Source organism: Brachionichthys hirsutus, chromosome 5, assembly GCF_040956055.1.
Source record: "Brachionichthys hirsutus isolate HB-005 chromosome 5, CSIRO-AGI_Bhir_v1, whole genome shotgun sequence".
In the NCBI taxonomy this organism is placed as follows: domain Eukaryota; kingdom Metazoa; phylum Chordata; class Actinopteri; order Lophiiformes; family Brachionichthyidae; genus Brachionichthys; species Brachionichthys hirsutus.
In genome coordinates, this window is record NC_090901.1 from 1212276 (window position 1) to 1230685 (window position 18410).

The following is an 18410-nucleotide window of genomic DNA, read 5'->3' on the forward strand; positions in this document are numbered from 1 at the left end:
CCCACCAGCTTAGCACAAGCGAGTGGAGCAGAGCAGACAGCACGTCTGTGCCCCCCCCCCGTTATGTAAGGAGCCCCCTGTGTGTCTGAAAATCAGTGTGCGTGGCAGAGAGGGTTTGTGTGTGTTCCTGTGCATTGCCAGAATATAAATGTAGAAGGTAGCTAAGAGCTGAACAAAATGTCTAGATATAGAATGAGAGCGTGTTTGTATGCGTCTGTGTACAAGTACTTTGCGAGTGTGAGACAACAGGTAGTATTGCATAACCGAAGGATGAGGAGACAGTAGAGTCCAGCCGGACAACGAACTCGTCTCCCGTTTACCAACTCGGAAGTCTGAGTCGTTGTTAGCCACATCACGAATCAGGAATATAAATCTATCATATAGGAAAGGCTGATCACAGTGTTCAACCCGAGGTGAGGCGTGTTTTTACTGCTCCGGGGGCTCGTTTGACCGGCTTACCTCTCCTTTAGGGTCCACCATGTTGTCTTTGAATTCAGGGTTCATCTGCAGAGAGACTGAATGTCAGTGACCTCAAATCTCGAGCGCTCTGGTGATCATCTTGACATTATACCCCCCCAACACCAAAATACACACTAAGAGATGGGTGGGTGACAGCAGCCAAAATAATGGAAACACTGCCACCTACAGGACATTCCTGGAAATCCACTGAAGAGTAGACAGAGTGGCACAAGCTACTGTCTAAAAGCAAAGACAAGCGGCTGCAGAATGAAATGGATGAAAGCAGAAACAGTAGAAACGGTTCAACCTGACCTCGGCTGCGAGGTAATTCCCAGTTGCCAGGTGTTTGAAGCGGAAAAGACTGTTCCACTGGCCGGCTCCACCTCTGCAGGGGTCATAGTGGACAACCTGGCACAGAGACACAAAAGAAGCAGCACATTATACCATTATATAAAGGCTTAGGGTGTGTTCTGTCTCGGCCCCCACTCGGCACCACCTGGGCACCAGGTGCTGATCGGCCCACGGGCCTGGAGATGCCCGACCTTGGGTGGAGGTTAACATGACTGTGTTAGCGAGAGTCTTTGATGGAGGTCTGCTTCACCTCTATCTCCCAGAGCGCCTTGGAGCTGGTGGCGGAGGTGGCGGACTGCCGCAGCGTGGTCCTGAGGAAGACGTGCTGCTGCTTCTTGTACTCGTCACAGGTCAGAAACTTCTCCTGCTCCGCGTGAAACAACCTCACCACATCGCCCTGACGGGACGCATGAAGACCACGAGAGCGCTTCAGTAAAAACGGCGTGTCGGTCACCCAGAAGACGTGTAAGAAACAAACATACCCCCTTCAGAACGTCCTCCCTGTAGTCACTGAACTTCATGAACAAGGCAACCTTCCAGCTGGTGTTACAGTTCACAGCATTGACCTGCAGCAGGGGGGGGGGGGGGGGGGGGGGGGGGGGGGTGTCACGCTGCATGTCTCAGCACTGATAGGGACATGTCAAACCAACTAGACCCACCTCTTTACATCCGGGGTTGTCCAGCAGCTCGATGTTACTGGCATGAAGAGGCTGCCCTGCGTTTACTGGCATCAGCACCACCTTGTCTCCGACCACCACCTTGAAGGCAATTAGACGGTTATATCCCAGCAGGTGGCGCCGGTCGGTGAACGTCCAGCAAACGGACCAAACAGAAGCACGTCCATGCACAACGACTAAGAACTGAAAACATCTCCTTGCATCAAAGAAGAGGGCGTGTGTGCGGAGGCAGCAGATAAGAAACGGGTTTATTCACACCGTAGCGAGTGACTATGACAGAAGCACACCGAGGAACGGTGACTGCACCCGTTACTGTGTTACACAACGCTCGCTTCTCTCTGTAAGCACCCTAACCCAAGCTGTTATTGACTCCAAACAGCACTTATCCACTGCGGCTTCACAAACAGCTGGAGCGTCACACATATTCCAGTTCCCTGCTGGGAATGTATGTGATCATTTTAAATGCACTGAAGCCACATCAGTGGCACGCAGCGTAGCTAGGAGCTAGCTGAACGCTTTTAAAGGTCAACCTAACAGCCTGCATGCAACGGGAAGGCTGGTGCATCCATGCGTCTCACAGAATACCGAACGAACAACATGCACAATCAAGAGCAATACCTTTAACCACAGGATGCTAAAGCCAGAGGGGAATGACAAAATCAGAACTGTTACTGGGGCAGGACAAACAACGACCTGAGTGTACAGGATGGAAGAGGTCAGCAGGATACTTGGATCGCAGCAGGAAGTTCAATCGGTGTAGTTCCCGTCTAGATACAAGCGTGGCAAGAAGCGGCCGAGCACCTACATTGTCTCCTTCGCTGCGAAGCTTCCAGAAGGGCTGGATGCAGAACCAGGAGCCCTCGTTCCCGGCGGCGTCCAGAGAAACACGCATCGCATTCTTTTCAAGCAGAGCAGGGAGACGCTTGTTCACCGTCAGGTACTTATTACTCTTGATGTGCAGGAGCTGTGAGAGAAACGGGCTGTTCAGAAATCCTGAAGAAACTCTGGAGCAAAACTTAACGAGGAGCGACATTCCTGCACTGAAAAGCTCATTCAATGAGGCGAGGATAGAGGAAAATATTAAAACGTAAAAGTGGAGAACATCTCCTGTTACCGTTAGATTCTTTACCTCCCCCGAGGAGGTTACGATTTCTCCGGCGTTGGATTATTTGTATGTTTTAGCAACATAACTAAAAAAATTAAGGACGGATCTTAATGACATTTTCAGGGAATTTTGGGAATGTTACCGGAAACAGATGATCCAGAAGAGATCCTGGAGTATGGATCACTGATTTTCTCAGTCTATGGAGCTTCAAAATTAGTTTCTTATTATCTCAGTTGATTATTGGCCGATGTTTATGGAATTTGACACAGTCATGTAGGGTGGGGGTCTCTAGCTCAACACCGAATATCATCTGGATATTTACATTTAACATTTAAAATGTCGTTTACTGATTGAAAAATCAGTTAAAATCAACCCCGATTCACTTTAACTTTTCATTGTTGGTGTATAAAGATAAAGATACTGTTTGCTGTCATTATCAGTCGTAGCTCGAGTCCAAAAAGACATCTGTCAAAGCTGTAATAAAAATGTTTCATTAAATGATTAAAAGGAGGAGATTTTTATTTTTTATTTCGGATGTAATGTAACAAAACATAGAACCGATTCCATTTGGCACATAAACGAGAGCTTTACTTTCTACTGCGGTTTAGAGAAGCGGCTTGTGAACAATAGAGACTGCCTTGCAGGCATTTTGCAGCAGTAGTCAAACACGTGTTTGGCTTTCTTCACTTCCTAACACAAACAGTTCAGCAATCTGTGACACCAAAAGCAACCATTGTGGGCTCCGAAATGTTTGCCCAGGGTTTCCATTTTGGGTGACACCAACTCAACTTTGACTAACAGGAAAACAAAAAAGAAGCGGCTGTGGACTCGAGACGATCTGGCACCTCAGGTGTTCGCTGGAAGAGAAGCGCCGTACCTGGATGACGTTACTGTATTTGACGACTTCTCCCAGGAGCTTCTTGTTCTCGGACTCATTCTGCTTCTGCTCCAGTTCTGCTGCATGCTGGGTAACGACACAGAGACTTACTCGAGCTTTGGGATGAAAATGATGATGATAAATGAAGATCTAGATACAGAAAGCGTTCTACCTTTAACTTCTTAAACAGGTCCCTCTGGGTGTTGTTATTCCCTTGTTTCCCCTGTTTTGCTTTCCAGAATTGCTTCTGAGCCGAGTACCTGTTCATGGGACACACCTTGAAGAGGCAGTCTGAGGAGGAAAAGCAGCTTTTAGGCACAAAGATTCACATTCTGCAAGCTAAGCTACGCTAAGCTAAGTGACGCCCAATGTTGGCAAACAGGATTGTTAATCTTATTTACCAGCCAGAAGACTTTAAAGTCATGCAGACACAGAAAGGCGTCTAGAAAACCACAATGTTTTGGAGGAAAACATTGGTAAGCCTTGGCATTTAAAGTGTGTGTGTGTGTGTGTGTGTGTGTGGCACACCTTGAACCAGAATGGCCGCTATGTTTCTACACACCTCTGAACTTTTTGGGGGGGTTGGCTAGGTCTCCAGCATCAGGCTGGACCACACACCTGTCATCAACAAGCCTGCAGGAGGGCCACACAATGATGATAAATCATGCAAGCTTGACCTTTAGACAATTGTTCCATGACCTCAGAGAGCAAACCGTAGATGCTTTGTGGTTTCACGGTTCAATGCGACGCCCACAGTCCTGCCTGCTAGTTATACGCCGCTCAAAAGCTGCCTGCAGGATGATGAGATGTGCTGAAGAAAAACTAACCACTGGGAGTAATTATGTGTGTGTGTGCGTGTGTGTGTGCGTGCGTGTCTGCAGCATCGACCCGAGGTCACCGGAAAGCCGCTACCAGAGGAAGCCATGTAGGTTCTGCTCGGGGTTCACTAGAGGGCACTGGAGGCGGCTCCAGTTAACTTTATCTGCTGGTTAGGGACTATTTTACACATTTAACCAGCATTCGTTAAACTCCAATCAAAGTCCCATTTATTATTCATCACCAGATCATAAATCACTGCTGAAAGCGATGGGAAACGTCTGATTGATCGCCTCCACAGTAAAATAAAAGTTTGAAGTCACTCAAAATTCAGTCCAGCATCCAACATGAAGTAGAGTCAGAGCGATGCTGCTTGTAGGACCGGACCGGACGGATCAGACCAGACCGGAGGGATCAGACGGGACCGGTGCCGGTGGGATCAGACCGGACCGGTGGGATCAGACCGGACCGGTCCGGTCGTTTATGAACAGAGCGCTTTCGTCATGCAACTTAAAAGCATCAAATATATGAAAATGACTTGAATCAAAATAAAAACGTTTCCCTTCCTGTCAGCAAATTCCTGTTTGGGTTCTATTTACACTGCAAATAATTTACTAATCTGAAGCCACGCCTGTGTTCTGTAGGTCTGAAGTTCCTCTAATGCCCCCTCAGGGTATCGGCGTAGGAAAACCCAGACGTGACTCGCAAGTCCCCGTACCTGAGAAAACGGAATACGCGTTTAAAGTACGAGTATTCCCTGTTAGCAGCTTCACTGGGGGGGGGGGGGGGGGTCTTTATCTGTGCTTTTATGGCATTGTAGTTTTGTGGTATTAGATCACTTCATGCTAGTTTCTCCCTTTCTCCTCTTTGCACCAAAGGCTGCCGTGCACGAGCGCCTCCATTCATCACGTCCACTGATGAGCATCATCATCACCATCATCATCATCAACAAAAAACTAAAAGCAGGCGGAGCCATTTCCTATTTATTTCCTCCGACTCCATATCAGAGTTCCATCTAAATGAGACAGAACCGCGTGAAACAGGAAGCTGTATCGAGTGCTAAGCGGCTAACAGGAAAGCTCTATGGAAAACTCCCTCCAGCTCAGAAATAGGTCTGCGGCGAGCGGGGCTTGACTTCAAACAGAAACGCTCCGAGTGAGAGTTAAACATGAACCAAGCTAATTTTAGCTGCACCGTTTGTGTTGGGCTCACTGATAAAGAATATTACGTCTGTTTCGTACTCAGAAGGCGTGAAAGCTTTAACAGCGACTCCCGCTGCGTGTTCCGACCTGCTGTTAAAAGCCACCCTGCGACATAAACGGGTCGAGCACTTCCTCATAAACGCATCCTGTTCTCACCGCGCCGCTTCTGGGAGCTATAATTCAACCACAGGCAGAAAAGATGCAGAAATATTTATGGCTCATCTTATCCGAGTGAAATGGGCTGCCGGGTCAGAAATATCAAAATGAAACTAAAATGAAAGGGGGACGGCACAAGATCCAAGTTTGTTAATGGACGCCAGTGGGCGAGGTGACGTCATCGGAGGCGACCTCACTCAGACGGTGCTTGTGAGGAACTCGCGTATCGAACGTTATCCTCTCAGCAAACGTGGTGAAGCTGAGCTCCGGGAGCTTCCTGTCAAACGGATCCACTCATTGGATGATAAGAGTTTCACTTTGCCTCACAGCGGGGCCACAGAGGCCGGGGTCACAGAGCCCGGGGCCACAGAGCCCGGGGTCACACTGAGGCCGGGGCCACAGAGCCCGGGGTCACACTGAGGCCGGGGCCACAGAGCCCGGGGTCACAGAGCCCGGGGTCACACTGAGGCCGAGGCCACAGAGCCCGGGGTCACACTGAGGCCGGGGCCACAGAGCCCGGGGTCACACTGAGGCCGGGGCCTCTGGGGCCGGGGCCACTGACGCCACTGAGGCCCCGGCCCCAGAGGCGTTTCACCTCGTAATGACACTCGGCTCAGGAACAGAAGATCAAACTGCCGGTTGTCTTTCATCTTTTGTTCTTTGCTGAATGAATTAACTTTCCTTCACGCTGACGTCAGACGCCTGAAGCTTTATGAGCTTTATGAGCTTTGGTAAACACGAAGAAATAAAATCTCAGACTGTCATTCTTAAGAATGAGGTTCAGAGCGAATCTGGGTGTAGAGCAAACATGATCCCCTCATGCAAACACAGACCAGTGAATAAACCGTGAAATATCTTCACAGGATTACAGAAAGCGAAACTTTAGACGTCTCAACATCCTAATAATAAGAGAATAATCTATTCCACTGACAATCAATCTCCATGACAGGTCTGAGGAGGGCCTCTCCGGCCCCCCTCGGGCCCACTTCCTGAACCCCCACCTCACTTTGGGGGGGGGCACAGCAAGCCCTGCAACATCGGAGTTCCTGGTTTATCACGCTGCTTTGCATACCTGTTACATTTGACTACCGTTTCCTGACCAGACGCGTTTAGCGCGCATTACGCACGAGCACTTTACGCCGAATGTATTTCGACGAGGGGGGGGGGGAACACACGAGCGCGTCCATATGGACTCCCCGGGGAGTGGAAGTGAGAGGCGGAAACATACCCCAAAGTACTGATGAAGCCGTTCACCGAGCCCTCCGCGTAAAGAGACACGATGTCTCCAATATGGAGGAAACTGGATCTGAGCTCGGACATGTCGAAGTTGTGGATCCGGACTTTACATCAGAACGTCTCCGGGTGGAGATCTGCGCGCTACGGACTCGGATCCACCTTCATGCCTGTCGGTAATACGCGTAGGCGCGTAAAGAACGCGTCGCGTTCCAGGACTTATTCAGCTTCTTCCTGTCTGTCAGTCACACTGGCGGACAGAGCTCCTCTTCGGAGCCGCCTCGGGGGGAGGAGTTGCTGCTGTCAGGGCTCCGTGCGTGCGCCATGGTGGAGGCTTTACGCAGAGGAGGCCCTCGGACGCACGGGGAGGAAGCAGCTCCGCAGAGGCTTTGCGTTCGTAGAAATATTATTCAAACTGCCTCCACCACAGCCGCAACAGTACAACTATGTACACAAAAGCGTAGTAGTATTACCATATTATTTTATTTTATACTTTACTATAAATCAATATTATTGATACATTATATAAAATAAACTTTGAGAGCAACACTTGGACTTTAAGGCCTCCTTTGATGCAAAGGATTTGAAGACTTTCTTCCAACTATGACGATGATGATGATGATGATGACACAGGTTACCCATTCGTTGATATTAGCTGAACTATGTCGCCCTCTAGTGTTCATGCGTCCACACTGAAGCAACAGGGCGCTCTGCCGCTCTGTGTTAAATACAAACATGAACCAGTCACAGCTTCTCGATTCTGGTTCTGGTTCTGGTTCAACTGGGCCAGAACCAGCAGCAGGTGCGACTCAGTGACGCACATTCGATTCTACTGGTACAACAATAAATACAAAATAAGGAAACCCTCCCTCCCTCCCTCCCTCTCTCTCTCCGCTCTCTCTCTTCCTCTCTCCTCTCTCTCTCCCTCCTCCCTCCCTCCCCCCCTCCACTCCTCAGACCTGTTCCTCTCTCTCGCTCGTGTTTTGACAGAACACTCAACCCCGTCGTCACGCAAACAGACCGTCTCGCGTAAAACGCGTAAAACGCGTGTCCGTCTCTCCGGGTTGACTCCGACCCCGTCCGGACCGTCCCGGTCGGCTCCCGGTCGCTCGTCGCTCGCCGGTGGATGTAAGTAAACGCATTACATTTTAAACGGTGTCCGTCCAGGCATGTGCGCGCGGCGCGCGCTGCTTTCACACAGGTGATAATCCCAGAAGGGTCTGTGGAGACAGAGACAGGTGTCCTCCTGGTGTGTCCTTCTGGTCTGGTCATATCATTGCTAAGACTTGTAGTTTCTGGACACCGTACTCCTGTACTCCTGTACTGCTGTACTGCGTCGAGTACACAGTTTCTCCATTCATTTGCTCATACCGGTACTTTATTTTATAAATTCACTTTAGTGCTAAAACTATTCTCAACTCCACTATCGGAGCAGTGTGTGCGTGTGTGTGTGTGCGTGTGGTGCGTGTGTGTGTGTGTGTGCGGTGTGTGTGTGCGTGTGTGTGTGCGTGTGCGTGCGTGTGCGTGTGTGCGTGCGTGTTGTGTGTGTGCGTGTGTGTGTGTGTTGTGCGTGTGCGTGTGCGTGTGCGTGTGCGTGTGTGCGTGTTGTGCGTGTGTGTGGTGTGTGTGTGTGCGTGCGTGTGTGTGTGTGCGTGCGTGCGTGTGTGTGTATGCGTGTGTGTGTGTGTGTGTGGGCTTTGACGCTTTTCCTGCCTTTCTGTTTTTTCTCCTGCAGCTTGAGAGGTGAACACTTTGAGCTCTGTTGGAATGCGACCGGATTATTATCATCTGACCGTCTGACCCGGAGGAGGAGCGGCGTGGAGCGGCGTGGAGCGGCGTGGAGCGGCGTGCACGCCGCCGGGTCGCACGTCTTCTGAGCGGCTCCGCCCTACGATGCCTCAGAGGTTATAATGTCTTCCCTGGAGCGCGTTATTCTACGAGATAAAGAGCAGGCCGTCGAGCAGAAGCTGGACCCGGACTACGTTGAGTGGGCCGATGATAACGTCTCTGCAGGTGTAGCAGATGCACAGACACAAACGGGCCCGGGGCCTTTTGAGCACAGGGGGTGTCAGACCAGCAACCCTGTCATCATGCGCATAGATCTCACGCGGACACACTTCGGGTCGAGACATTCGTCCCGGGCGGACGCCAACGGCTCAGCGGCGCCTTTCTTCCACTTCGACCGGCAGGCCCCCGGACGCATCTCCACGTCCCCCACCTTGAGGAGGATGAGGAGCACGCGGTGCGCCGGCGGGATGGGGGGCACTCGGGAGGAGCCGTCCTCCTCTGAGATGAGGCCCCCGTCGCCAGCTCGCCGGGTCGAGTCCCCTCTTGCAGCCGCCCCCCTCCCTGACAGAGACGCCTGTCTGGATCATCGGCCCGTTTCATCCTTTGGCCGACAGAGAACCAGATCGCACAGATCAAAGACATTTGACAACGGCGCCTCCTCCAGGAGCCAACCACGCCACGCCGCCCCCCCTGCTCACAGTGAACACTTAGAACTCCCCCATAGTGACACGCAGGTGAGCTCTAACCGTTTCTGTCTGTTAATCTATCAATGAAATGGTTACACATTCCTTTCCTGGGGGAGCCTTGCCCCCCCCCCCCCCCCCCCCCCGTGGTGCTCAAATGAATCAGCAGTTACTTACACTGACAGCTCTGACCAAGCCCACTGCTTCCCAAGGCTCTCCGCGCCCCCCCACCCAGTCACAGTCACCCTATAATGGAGGGGTCAGTGAGCGGGGGGGGGGGGTCTATTCATCAGTATTCAACCAAGCTCTTTCTCAATAGTCCCGACGTTCTCCTCGGATATCAGAGGCTTTTGAATCCCAGCGTTTAAAACACTGATTCAAATTTGAATGTCTTTGAAAGTGGATCTAGTGTCATTAGTGGGGGGGGGGCTTTAATACAATAACAGAATATAAATAGCCTGAAGTCGAGCGTGTGAAGAATGATTTATTTCATGCAGAAACCGTTGACGTCTGACTTTCTCAGGATATTTGTGACATGAAGAAGTTTTCCTGCCGTGTGTACGAACTCATGCAGTGTTTTCCTCTCTTCGCAGGAAAAAGATCATTCCCATAATGGGTAAGTGCAGCTTTGTGTGTGTGTGTGTGTGTGTGTGGCTGATCAGAACCCTGCCCCCGTCTCTGTCCCCTGAGCGAATGGGACACCCCCGAGGGAGACTGGTTGCTGGTGTGAGGGGCCCCGTTGTGTATTCGTTGTCCTTCTAGCCTGTTGGGTGAAGTTTGGAGAGTCCCATGGTTTATGTGTGGGTGAGACGAACCCTCATTAAGGCTGCGTTCTCTGATCATCACCCACACGCCTCCTAATGGGCCGTCCCCCCCCCCTCACTGGATAGTTAGGCAGCGTTTGTCCCCGTAAAGACACCCTGGAACTGTGCCTCTTGCAGTGACCAGGCCCTTTGAGCCATTGATTGGAGTGGATTTGTTTCTGGGCATCATTATTTTCTCTTGTGAGGGGGGGTTGGGGGACAAAACAAGTGCTCTCTGTGTCTGACACAGATGAACCTTTCTGAGTGGTCACTGTGGGGAGGGAAGGGGGGGCCCTGACCTGGATTACAGGAGTACCCGGGCCCTCTCCTCTGTCCCATTAGCCGCGTATCCAGTTCTCAGGTGCAGCTGCTGGTTTAAATCCTGCCTCTAATATACGTCTATCGGGACCCGCCCGTTGGGTGAGGCAAAGAGCAGCTCGCAGTCCGACGGAAAAGAGAGCCGGTAAACTTGTTCTGTTGTTAACTTTCTAGTCCAGCAAGTGTTCCCTGCAGCCGCCAGCCGTGCGTGCGTATTAAGGGTTCCGGCCGTGCGTGCGTGTTAAAGGTTCCGGCCGTGCGTGCGTATTAAAGGTTCCGGCCGTGCGTGCGTATTAAAGGTTCCGGCCGTGCGTGTGTGTTAAAGGTTCCGGCCGTGGTTGTGTGTTAAAGGTTCCGGCCGTGCGTGCGTATTAAAGGTTCCGGCCGTGCGTGCGTATTAGAGGTTCCGGCCGTGCGTGCGTATTAAAGGTTCCGGCCGTGCGTGCGTATTCAAGGTTCCGGCCGTGCGTGCGTATTAAAGGTTCCGGCCGTGCGTGCGTATTAAAGGTTCCGGCCGTGCGTGTGTGTTAAAGGTTCCGGCCGTGGTTGTGTGTTAAAGGTTCCGGCCGTGCGTGCGTATTAAAGGTTCCGGCCGTGCGTGCGTATTCAAGGTTCCGGCCGTGCGTGCGTATTAAAGGTTCCGGCCGTGCGTGCGTATTAAAGGTTCCGGCCGTGCGTGCGTGTTAAAGGTTCCGGCCGTGGTTGTGTGTTAAAGGTTCCGGCCGTGCGTGCGTATTCAAGGTTCCGGCCGTGCGTGCGTATTAAAGGTTCCGGCCGTGCGTGCGTATTAAAGGTTCCGGCCGTGCGTGCGTCTTAAAGGTTCCGGCCGTGCGTGCGTCTTAAAGGTTCCGGCCGTGCGTGCGCATTAAAGGTTCCGGCCGTGCGTGCGCATTAAAGGTTCCGGCCGTGCGTGCGTATTAAAGGTTCCGGCCGTGCGTGTGTCTTAAAGGTTCCGGCCGTGCGTGTGCCAATCACCTCAGCCCCCCTATGTTGGCATTTACACCTTCCTGGTTGCCCTGCAGTTTTAATTAATGATTGTTATATTAACGCCGTCACCGATCAAAGTCTACCATTTCTGCAATCCTTTTTGGCCTCGTGTCCAATAGTCATTCTGCCACGCCCTGTTTTTATATGAACTATTATTATCTTCAGGCGCACAGTGGACGATTTGAGGATCAGCTTCTGTGTGTTTTCTTTAAGTTCTAGCTCTGGTTTTCGGTGCATAATGTTCCTCACACCAGTATGTACATCATAGATGAGCATCATGTGGGGGGGGGGATTCTGATAACAAGCCCCCCCCCCCCACCAGCCTTTACAGTGAGCTTTGCCTGAAGCTGAAAGGCCGGTTCAGTATTTCCCTCCATGCTTTGATGACTTGTTCGGACTGACTGCTCGTCACATTCCACACGACGATGACGATCGCCTCCTACTCACGCATGAAGCGGACGCGTTACGCCCAGCCGTGAGCGTTTCTACCTTGATGACTTTAGGAATCCTGTTGGTTCCTGTCACGCACACTCAGTCCATTGTCTTTGTGCATTTATAGCAGCACATTAAAGTGTGGTATGTTCGTCAGTCATTATTAAAGTGATGAAACCTGAAGACGTACACCTGTTCTGTCACCCTCAGGCTTCAGGAAAGGAGGCGGAGCTCCGTGGTGGTCAGCCTTTCCGGATTGGATGTTTCACCAGGAGATCTTTTCGTATCCAATGGCGTGGCAGATATATTATGTAGTTCAAGCCTCTCTGGTAAATCCTATCAAGCTTTAATGTACGTTTTTGAATGATTTAGATTCTTGCAGGGAAGCCTGATTTCTGTTCATCTCAAAATGTGCTTTGCACGCCAACCAGGTACTTTAGGTGGTGCCTTTTGCTATTAAGTTACTTTAGTCATTTCTACCTGGTGTTGTCGCCATGGTTACAAATCCATTGGGATTGGAATTTGTTTCAGATGAAGGTTTCTGGTGTACAGTTCAAAAACTGCCAATTGTTTTTCTCATAAGGCCTTATGGACGAGTCCTCCGTGTACTGGAAAGGGGACTTGTAATATTTTGTGAAACATTTTAACGAGTTATTCCTATTTTTAATTTAAACACAAATAACTTCTTATGTTATCTATCTAACATGGCAGAGATATTTCATGCCTGAATTGTTTTCCTCTTCTTTTACCCATGAGTTGAAAGTATTTGTTTATAAGAGCAATCTTATCTACTTCAAATCTTTCATTGTATTTTAGCAGCCTAGTTTTTTTCCTAAATTCTTTATTTAAACATCTTGAATCTACCATTTGCATCTAAAGCTGTTTAGAGACTTTGAGAGGTCGAAACAGTTTGTCGTTCTTCTCTATGCTTCTGGTGCAAAACCACAAATCTGGTCCAAAAGCTGAAGGCAGCACTGTCGGCGCCGCCGTAATGAAATCTATCCTTCACATTCGTAAAAACGAACGGAACCATTTAAACAACGTGTTTGTTTCTATCCTGCTTTGTTGCTGGCTTTTCTCTTGATGATCTGTATTTCATGTTTGTGGTTTTTGCAGACACTAAGAAGTCAAAGTGGCCTTTCTCAAGGCGTAGTACGGTAGGTGTGTCGTTTGTGTGCGCTTGTTTTGTTTTGATGCGCTCTGCTATAGCCAAGGGCAGGCGATTTGGACATTGTTCTCTGACCTACTTCTCAAAGCAGATTAATGCGGTTCCTCTTATCCCCTTCGGCCTTTTCATAATTCGTCAACCACAGAAACGAACCGAACCTGTTCAGTTCCGTTTTTGAACCGTTTTTCATTGTTGTTCTGAGAGATATTTGGGCCATATTCAAATCCGCGAACGCGATGCTTCCCTTGGTTGCGTGTGCCTGATGTAACGGGCCTTCTTTTCTTTCCCGTTTTAGAGTAAAGGGAAGTTGCAGACGGGCTCAGCATCAGACATTGAAAAGTATCTCTCTACGTCACAGATTGAAGACTGGAGAAACTCTGACCTTCAGAGGCACAAGGTGAGGCGTTCCCCGCGGCCCTTATGCGTCCAGGCTGTTTGTTATGTAAATCATCGTGCACGCTGACTGTGCGGTTCGCTCTGATCTAAGCAAACATGTGAATTTGAACGGGAGACACAGATTTCCAATGCAAATATCAGCGTGTAGCAAGTGAAACAGAACTAACAGCACAGCAGTTAGTCGAAGAACCAGATTTTCTTGACAGCACCGAGTCAGGTCAACCATGCACATGTACAAACAAACCCTGACGCGCACGTGAGTCAATCACAGCGGTGGTTGGATATTCAGAGTGGCAGAGCTTCAGTGCAAACCCTCTGGCTGAGTCGTAAGCACACGTCTTCCTGAATGGTTTGCTTTCCTTTCCGTGCAGGACTATTCTCTGGTGGAGTTTCTCCGGGGCCAGTCTTTCCAGGCGGCCGCCACGTCGAACGCTCTCGCCTTCAAGAGACAGGAGGCCGTCTGGGAGCTCTTCACCAGCGAGTGCGTTTACTTCCTGGATCAGATCATGGTTCTTAAAGAGGTGACCGTACGAACCCACACAAGGAAGCCCAACCTGTTTCGTGTTTTCCCTCCTGTCAGAAACAGTCAGTGCGGTTCATGAAAAGGTTTCCAGCCGTTAAACCAGTGGATTAGAAACGCGATGATGAGCGTATTCTCTCTGACTGGTGCTTTCAGGTGTTTTCAGCTACGCTCACGGACCTGCAGGTTAGGAACTATCTGAGGGATATTGACTCCTGGAGGCTGTTTGCGAACCTCAAGGAGCTTTGTCTGGTGAGACACAATGCGAAGGAGCCCCACCAGTTTTCGGGGGATCATGCACCGAACCAGTTAATTTTCATTATTGTTTTTGTAAGAGTTATTTGTGCTTGAGCTGCAATTTAAATGAATAGATGATGAACTTCTTATAGATTCATTGAATCTACTTTGTGTTTATGGTTGAACTGAGCGTGCTGCACAGCTGGGAGCCTTGATTCTACTGTTTGCTTTTCTATTGTTTTTTTGGCTGCAGGTGAGCTTTGGTTTCCTGAACAACCTCCTCTGTGTCATCAAGGAGACGTTGGAGGTTGCTGAGGGTGTCGGTTCCAGCCTACTGGAGCTGCTGAGCAAGGCAAGCGTGGCTCACATGTGAGCTCATTTAGAAAAACTCCACTTATAAGATGGTGGAGACACAGGACATACTCTGTTTAGCTCAGTTTGAGCTCAAATGTCATGATTAAATATTGCAAAGATGAGGAGGGGGGGGGGGGGTCACTTTGCATTAACTGGAAAATCTTGGTCATGCACAGCCTAAGTTTCTGTTTCCGCACCATCTCTCTCCTGGTGATTTATGACCGGTTTATCTCCAGCTTAAAGGTTGACCGTCTGTGTCCTGATGTTATACGACACCTTTATCTATCGGCAGGCTTTCCAGGAGAGCATTTGCCACTGCCTGCAGACGTACTGCCTCAACTACTCGGCAGCCCTGCTTTATCTGGACAGCCTGAAGTCCAGAGAAGACTTTGGATCTTACATGAAGGTATGGAAGGGAAATCCCGCAGAGCAGCCTGAGTGTATTTGTGTGCCTGACAATGCAGCAGGTGCACGGTGGAGGACGCCCAGAAACATGGCTGCCCAAGCAATAAAAGCAAAGCTGAGACACTGAGGCGTGTCAGAGAGGAATGTTAGACTCTTTACCGTTTGGTCTCATTCTTCTCTCCACGTGCCTTTCACTGCACCCCCCCTGTTCCTTCAATTAACTTTTATTAATCCCAATACTTTTATATTCTATATATTTTACATATACATACAGGCCTGAACTCCTCTGACCACCTTGCCCCCCCCTTGCTCTCTTTCTACCCAGTGGTGTGAGGGGAACCAGCAGTGCCGGAGGCTCCAACTGCGTGACCTGCTGGTGGCGCCGTTGCAGAGGCTAACGCGATACCCATTGTTGTTGCGGAATATAGCAAAGAGGTGCCAGGTGGAGGACGAGAGCAGAGCCCTGCAGGTCGTAGCGGAGCAGGTGGACACGTCTATATGTAAGCGGCACAAAGACCACGTCTCCGTAGGATGTGCATGGATGAGTAGGCTAACCCTGAAGAGCGCTGAACCACAGACCTTTCAGTCAGCTGGTTCAAAGCGTTTTAAGATGCAGCAAACACAAAAGGAGCAAACGGGCCCGACGGGGCTCCATTCACGGCAGGAAACCGTGTGACACGCCAGATAGGCGGGCTTTGTGCCTCTATCGATGTGCAATAAACAATAATAATAAAACAAATCGTAAATTTAATACCACTCTATTCCCATAAGCTCTGGGTGTGGGACGATCCTGACTGTAAATGGAGCTGAGGTCTCTCACGTCACGTCAGGCCTGTGCTTGGTTGGCTGGGAACCAGCACCAGAAGGGAAGGCAACAGATCAATAAAGCAGGGCTTTAGCAGGGCTTTAGCAGGCATCGAGTTACGCTGGTAATTATGATTATTAAACAATCTGAAAAGTGTTTTTACCCTGAAACTCTCTGCTTCCAGGTGATTTGGAGGGGAAGGTGAAATGGCTGGACAACTACCAGAAGGTAAAGCAGCTGCGAGACGCCCTGCTGTGGCTGCCTGTGTGGGAGCGAGACAAGCGGGCCTTCATCCCTGAGGTCCGGCTACTTGTGTCTTCATCATATTACTGTTTGTCTGGCAGTATTGCTGACTAAGCGTAACATTTCATCTTCCAATATCATTTTGATGCTGATCCATCCTTTTTATCTGGACAGAAAATTAGTTATCTATTAAACTACTTCAGATTATTCCCTTATTATGATGCAACCTGTCCCATTATGTTTGTGTCTGATTAGATTAGCGTTAACATTCCAGAATGTTTTCCTCTCTTGCCTGACTGACAGCTTATATTACAGAATCTAAAACACCTCCTGAAAGCTGTCACTCTGGAGAATCTCATTTCTCACAGAAGCCTGCTGCACGAGGGGAAACTGGTACTCACAGGTGTGCACATCTGGCGTAACTCCAACATGTTTCCAGAGCTCGCTGCTTCCACGTGAGCGACCTCTGACACCACGCTTCTTTCGTTCACTACTAGAGAACACGAAGCTGATCGACGTCTATCTGTTCCTGTTCGATGAGTTCCTGCTGATCACAAAGATAAAGAGAAACAAGAAGGTTTGTGACGATCTGCTCTCCGCATGATTCATTTCATGGCTTGTTCACGGTGGTCTGTCTGTCTCCCTGTGTAGAGGTCGGTCGGTCCAGACCAGAACCCCCCGAGGCTGCAGAACCTGGAGCTGGATCAGCTGCTGAAGGAAGGCTGCACGTTCACAGTCGTGGACCAGCCCGTCTCCCTGGACCGACTCCAGCTCAAGAACATCGATCAGCTCAATGCCTCAAGTAATGAACACATTGTGAACTCAGTGGATGTGCTGATTGCACCGCATCAGAATCATCGGGTGCATTTAAAATGGCCATTTTGTGCTTCCTTTGCAGCATCAGGCCTGCCTTATTCTTTCATAGTCATGCACCAGAACCGCTATCAGCAATGCGTCGGTGCATTTGTTCTGCAAGCTGCATCAGAAGCCACCAAGGTAGACGGATTTTAAACCCTTCGTTTCTAAAGGCATGCGCCCTTATAAAAACCACCAAGGTGCTTATATTCTGTTTACCATAAGGGCATGTAAATGTGGATTAGGGTTAATCCTTATCCACATTTCTGTAATGCAGAAATCAGATTTAACCACCAGCTGATAAACTGAGAACCATAAAGTAATCTTGTAATAAAAAAGGTTCTGCCAGTTGTTTCGTTCTGCAAGTAAAACTTGATGGAAACCCAAACAAGTAGGCACAGAAAGTGAATGTGATGAATATTTACTCCTCTTTTTCCAGAGAGTGTGGATGTCAAAGATAGAGGGTGCCGTGACCGCTCTGTCGGAGCTGGACTCTCAGCGGCCTCGAATCATGAGCTCCTCACTGTGGCTGGAGTCCTCACAAATATGAGTCACCGAGCCACCCGAGGATACGGACCGTGGCTGGAGTACTCACAGATATGAGTCACCGAGCCACCCGAGGATCCGGACTGTGGCTGGAGTCCTCACAAATATGAGTCACCGAGCCACCCGAGGATACGGACCGTGGCTGGAGTCCTCACAAATATGAGTCACCGAGCCACCCGAGGATACGGACCGTGGCTGGAGTCCTCACAGATATGAGTCACCGAGCCACCCGAGGATACGGACCGTGGCTGGAGTCCTCACAGATATGAGTCACCGAGCCACCCGAGGATCCGGACTGGGGCTGGAGTCCTCACAGATATGAGTCACCGAGCCACCCGAGGATCCGGACTGGGGCTGGAGTCCTCACAGATACGATTCACCGAGCCACCCGAGGATCCGGACTGTGGCTGGAGTCCTCACAGATACGAGCCACCGAGCGACCCGAGGATCCGGACTGGGGCTGGAGTCCTCACAGATATGAGTCACCGAGCCACCCGAGGATCCGGACTGGGGCTGGAGTCCTCACAGATACGATTCACCGAGCCACCCGAGGATCCGGACTGGGGCTGGAGTCCTCACAGATACGATTCACCGAGCCACCCGAGGATCCGGACTGGGGCTGGAGTCCTCACAGATACGATTCACCGAGCCACCCGAGGATCCGGACTGGGGCTGGAGTCCTCACAGATATGAGTCACCGAGCCACCCGAGGATCCGGACTGGGGCCGCTGTTAAAGCACTTCGCTGTCTTGTACATGTTAGTTCCAGCACATTGTTGTCTTTTAAATGTGATTGTTGCCATTAGTGTAAAATAAATAAATGTTTACCATTTGCCATTTTTAAGAACTCTACACTCATCTAATTAATTTGGGACCCCTGCAGCGGATCTGCCGGATGTAATCCTTGCTCCATCTTTCCCCTCCGCCTCCTAATGAAAAGTATAATTATGCTCAATTGCATCCAGTTTTGGATAGCAAGAACAGAAATGGAAGTA

General features: G+C 50.0%; 2 protein-coding genes across 2 annotated transcripts in view; one reads left to right on the plus strand and one right to left on the minus strand.

The window, feature by feature from the left end:
* itpr2 (inositol 1,4,5-trisphosphate receptor, type 2) overlaps positions 1 to 6963 on the minus strand; it is a 35884-nt gene extending 28921 nt beyond the window's left edge. Inside the window, 10 exon segments of the mRNA XM_068739274.1 lie at positions 460 to 504; positions 772 to 867; positions 1061 to 1207; positions 1293 to 1376; positions 1470 to 1568; positions 2293 to 2451; positions 3470 to 3556; positions 3642 to 3760; positions 4032 to 4102; positions 6872 to 6963. Coding sequence (XP_068595375.1) covers positions 460 to 504; positions 772 to 867; positions 1061 to 1207; positions 1293 to 1376; positions 1470 to 1568; positions 2293 to 2451; positions 3470 to 3556; positions 3642 to 3760; positions 4032 to 4102; positions 6872 to 6963 — 999 coding nt within the window.
* A 1823-nt stretch (positions 6964 to 8786) lies between these two features.
* On the plus strand, positions 8787 to 17592 carry plekhg7 (pleckstrin homology domain containing, family G (with RhoGef domain) member 7). Its single transcript, XM_068739877.1, has 16 exons — positions 8787 to 9398; positions 9941 to 9963; positions 12098 to 12216; positions 13004 to 13044; positions 13351 to 13452; positions 13823 to 13972; positions 14128 to 14223; positions 14462 to 14560; positions 14855 to 14968; positions 15293 to 15467; positions 15957 to 16072; positions 16331 to 16418; positions 16513 to 16592; positions 16667 to 16817; positions 16914 to 17011; positions 17310 to 17592. The coding sequence occupies exons 1-16, from the start codon at positions 8787 to 8789 to the stop codon at positions 17418 to 17420; spliced, it is 2175 nt and encodes a 724-aa protein (XP_068595978.1). The 3' UTR covers positions 17421 to 17592.
* Positions 17593 to 18410: the final 818 nt, after the last annotated feature.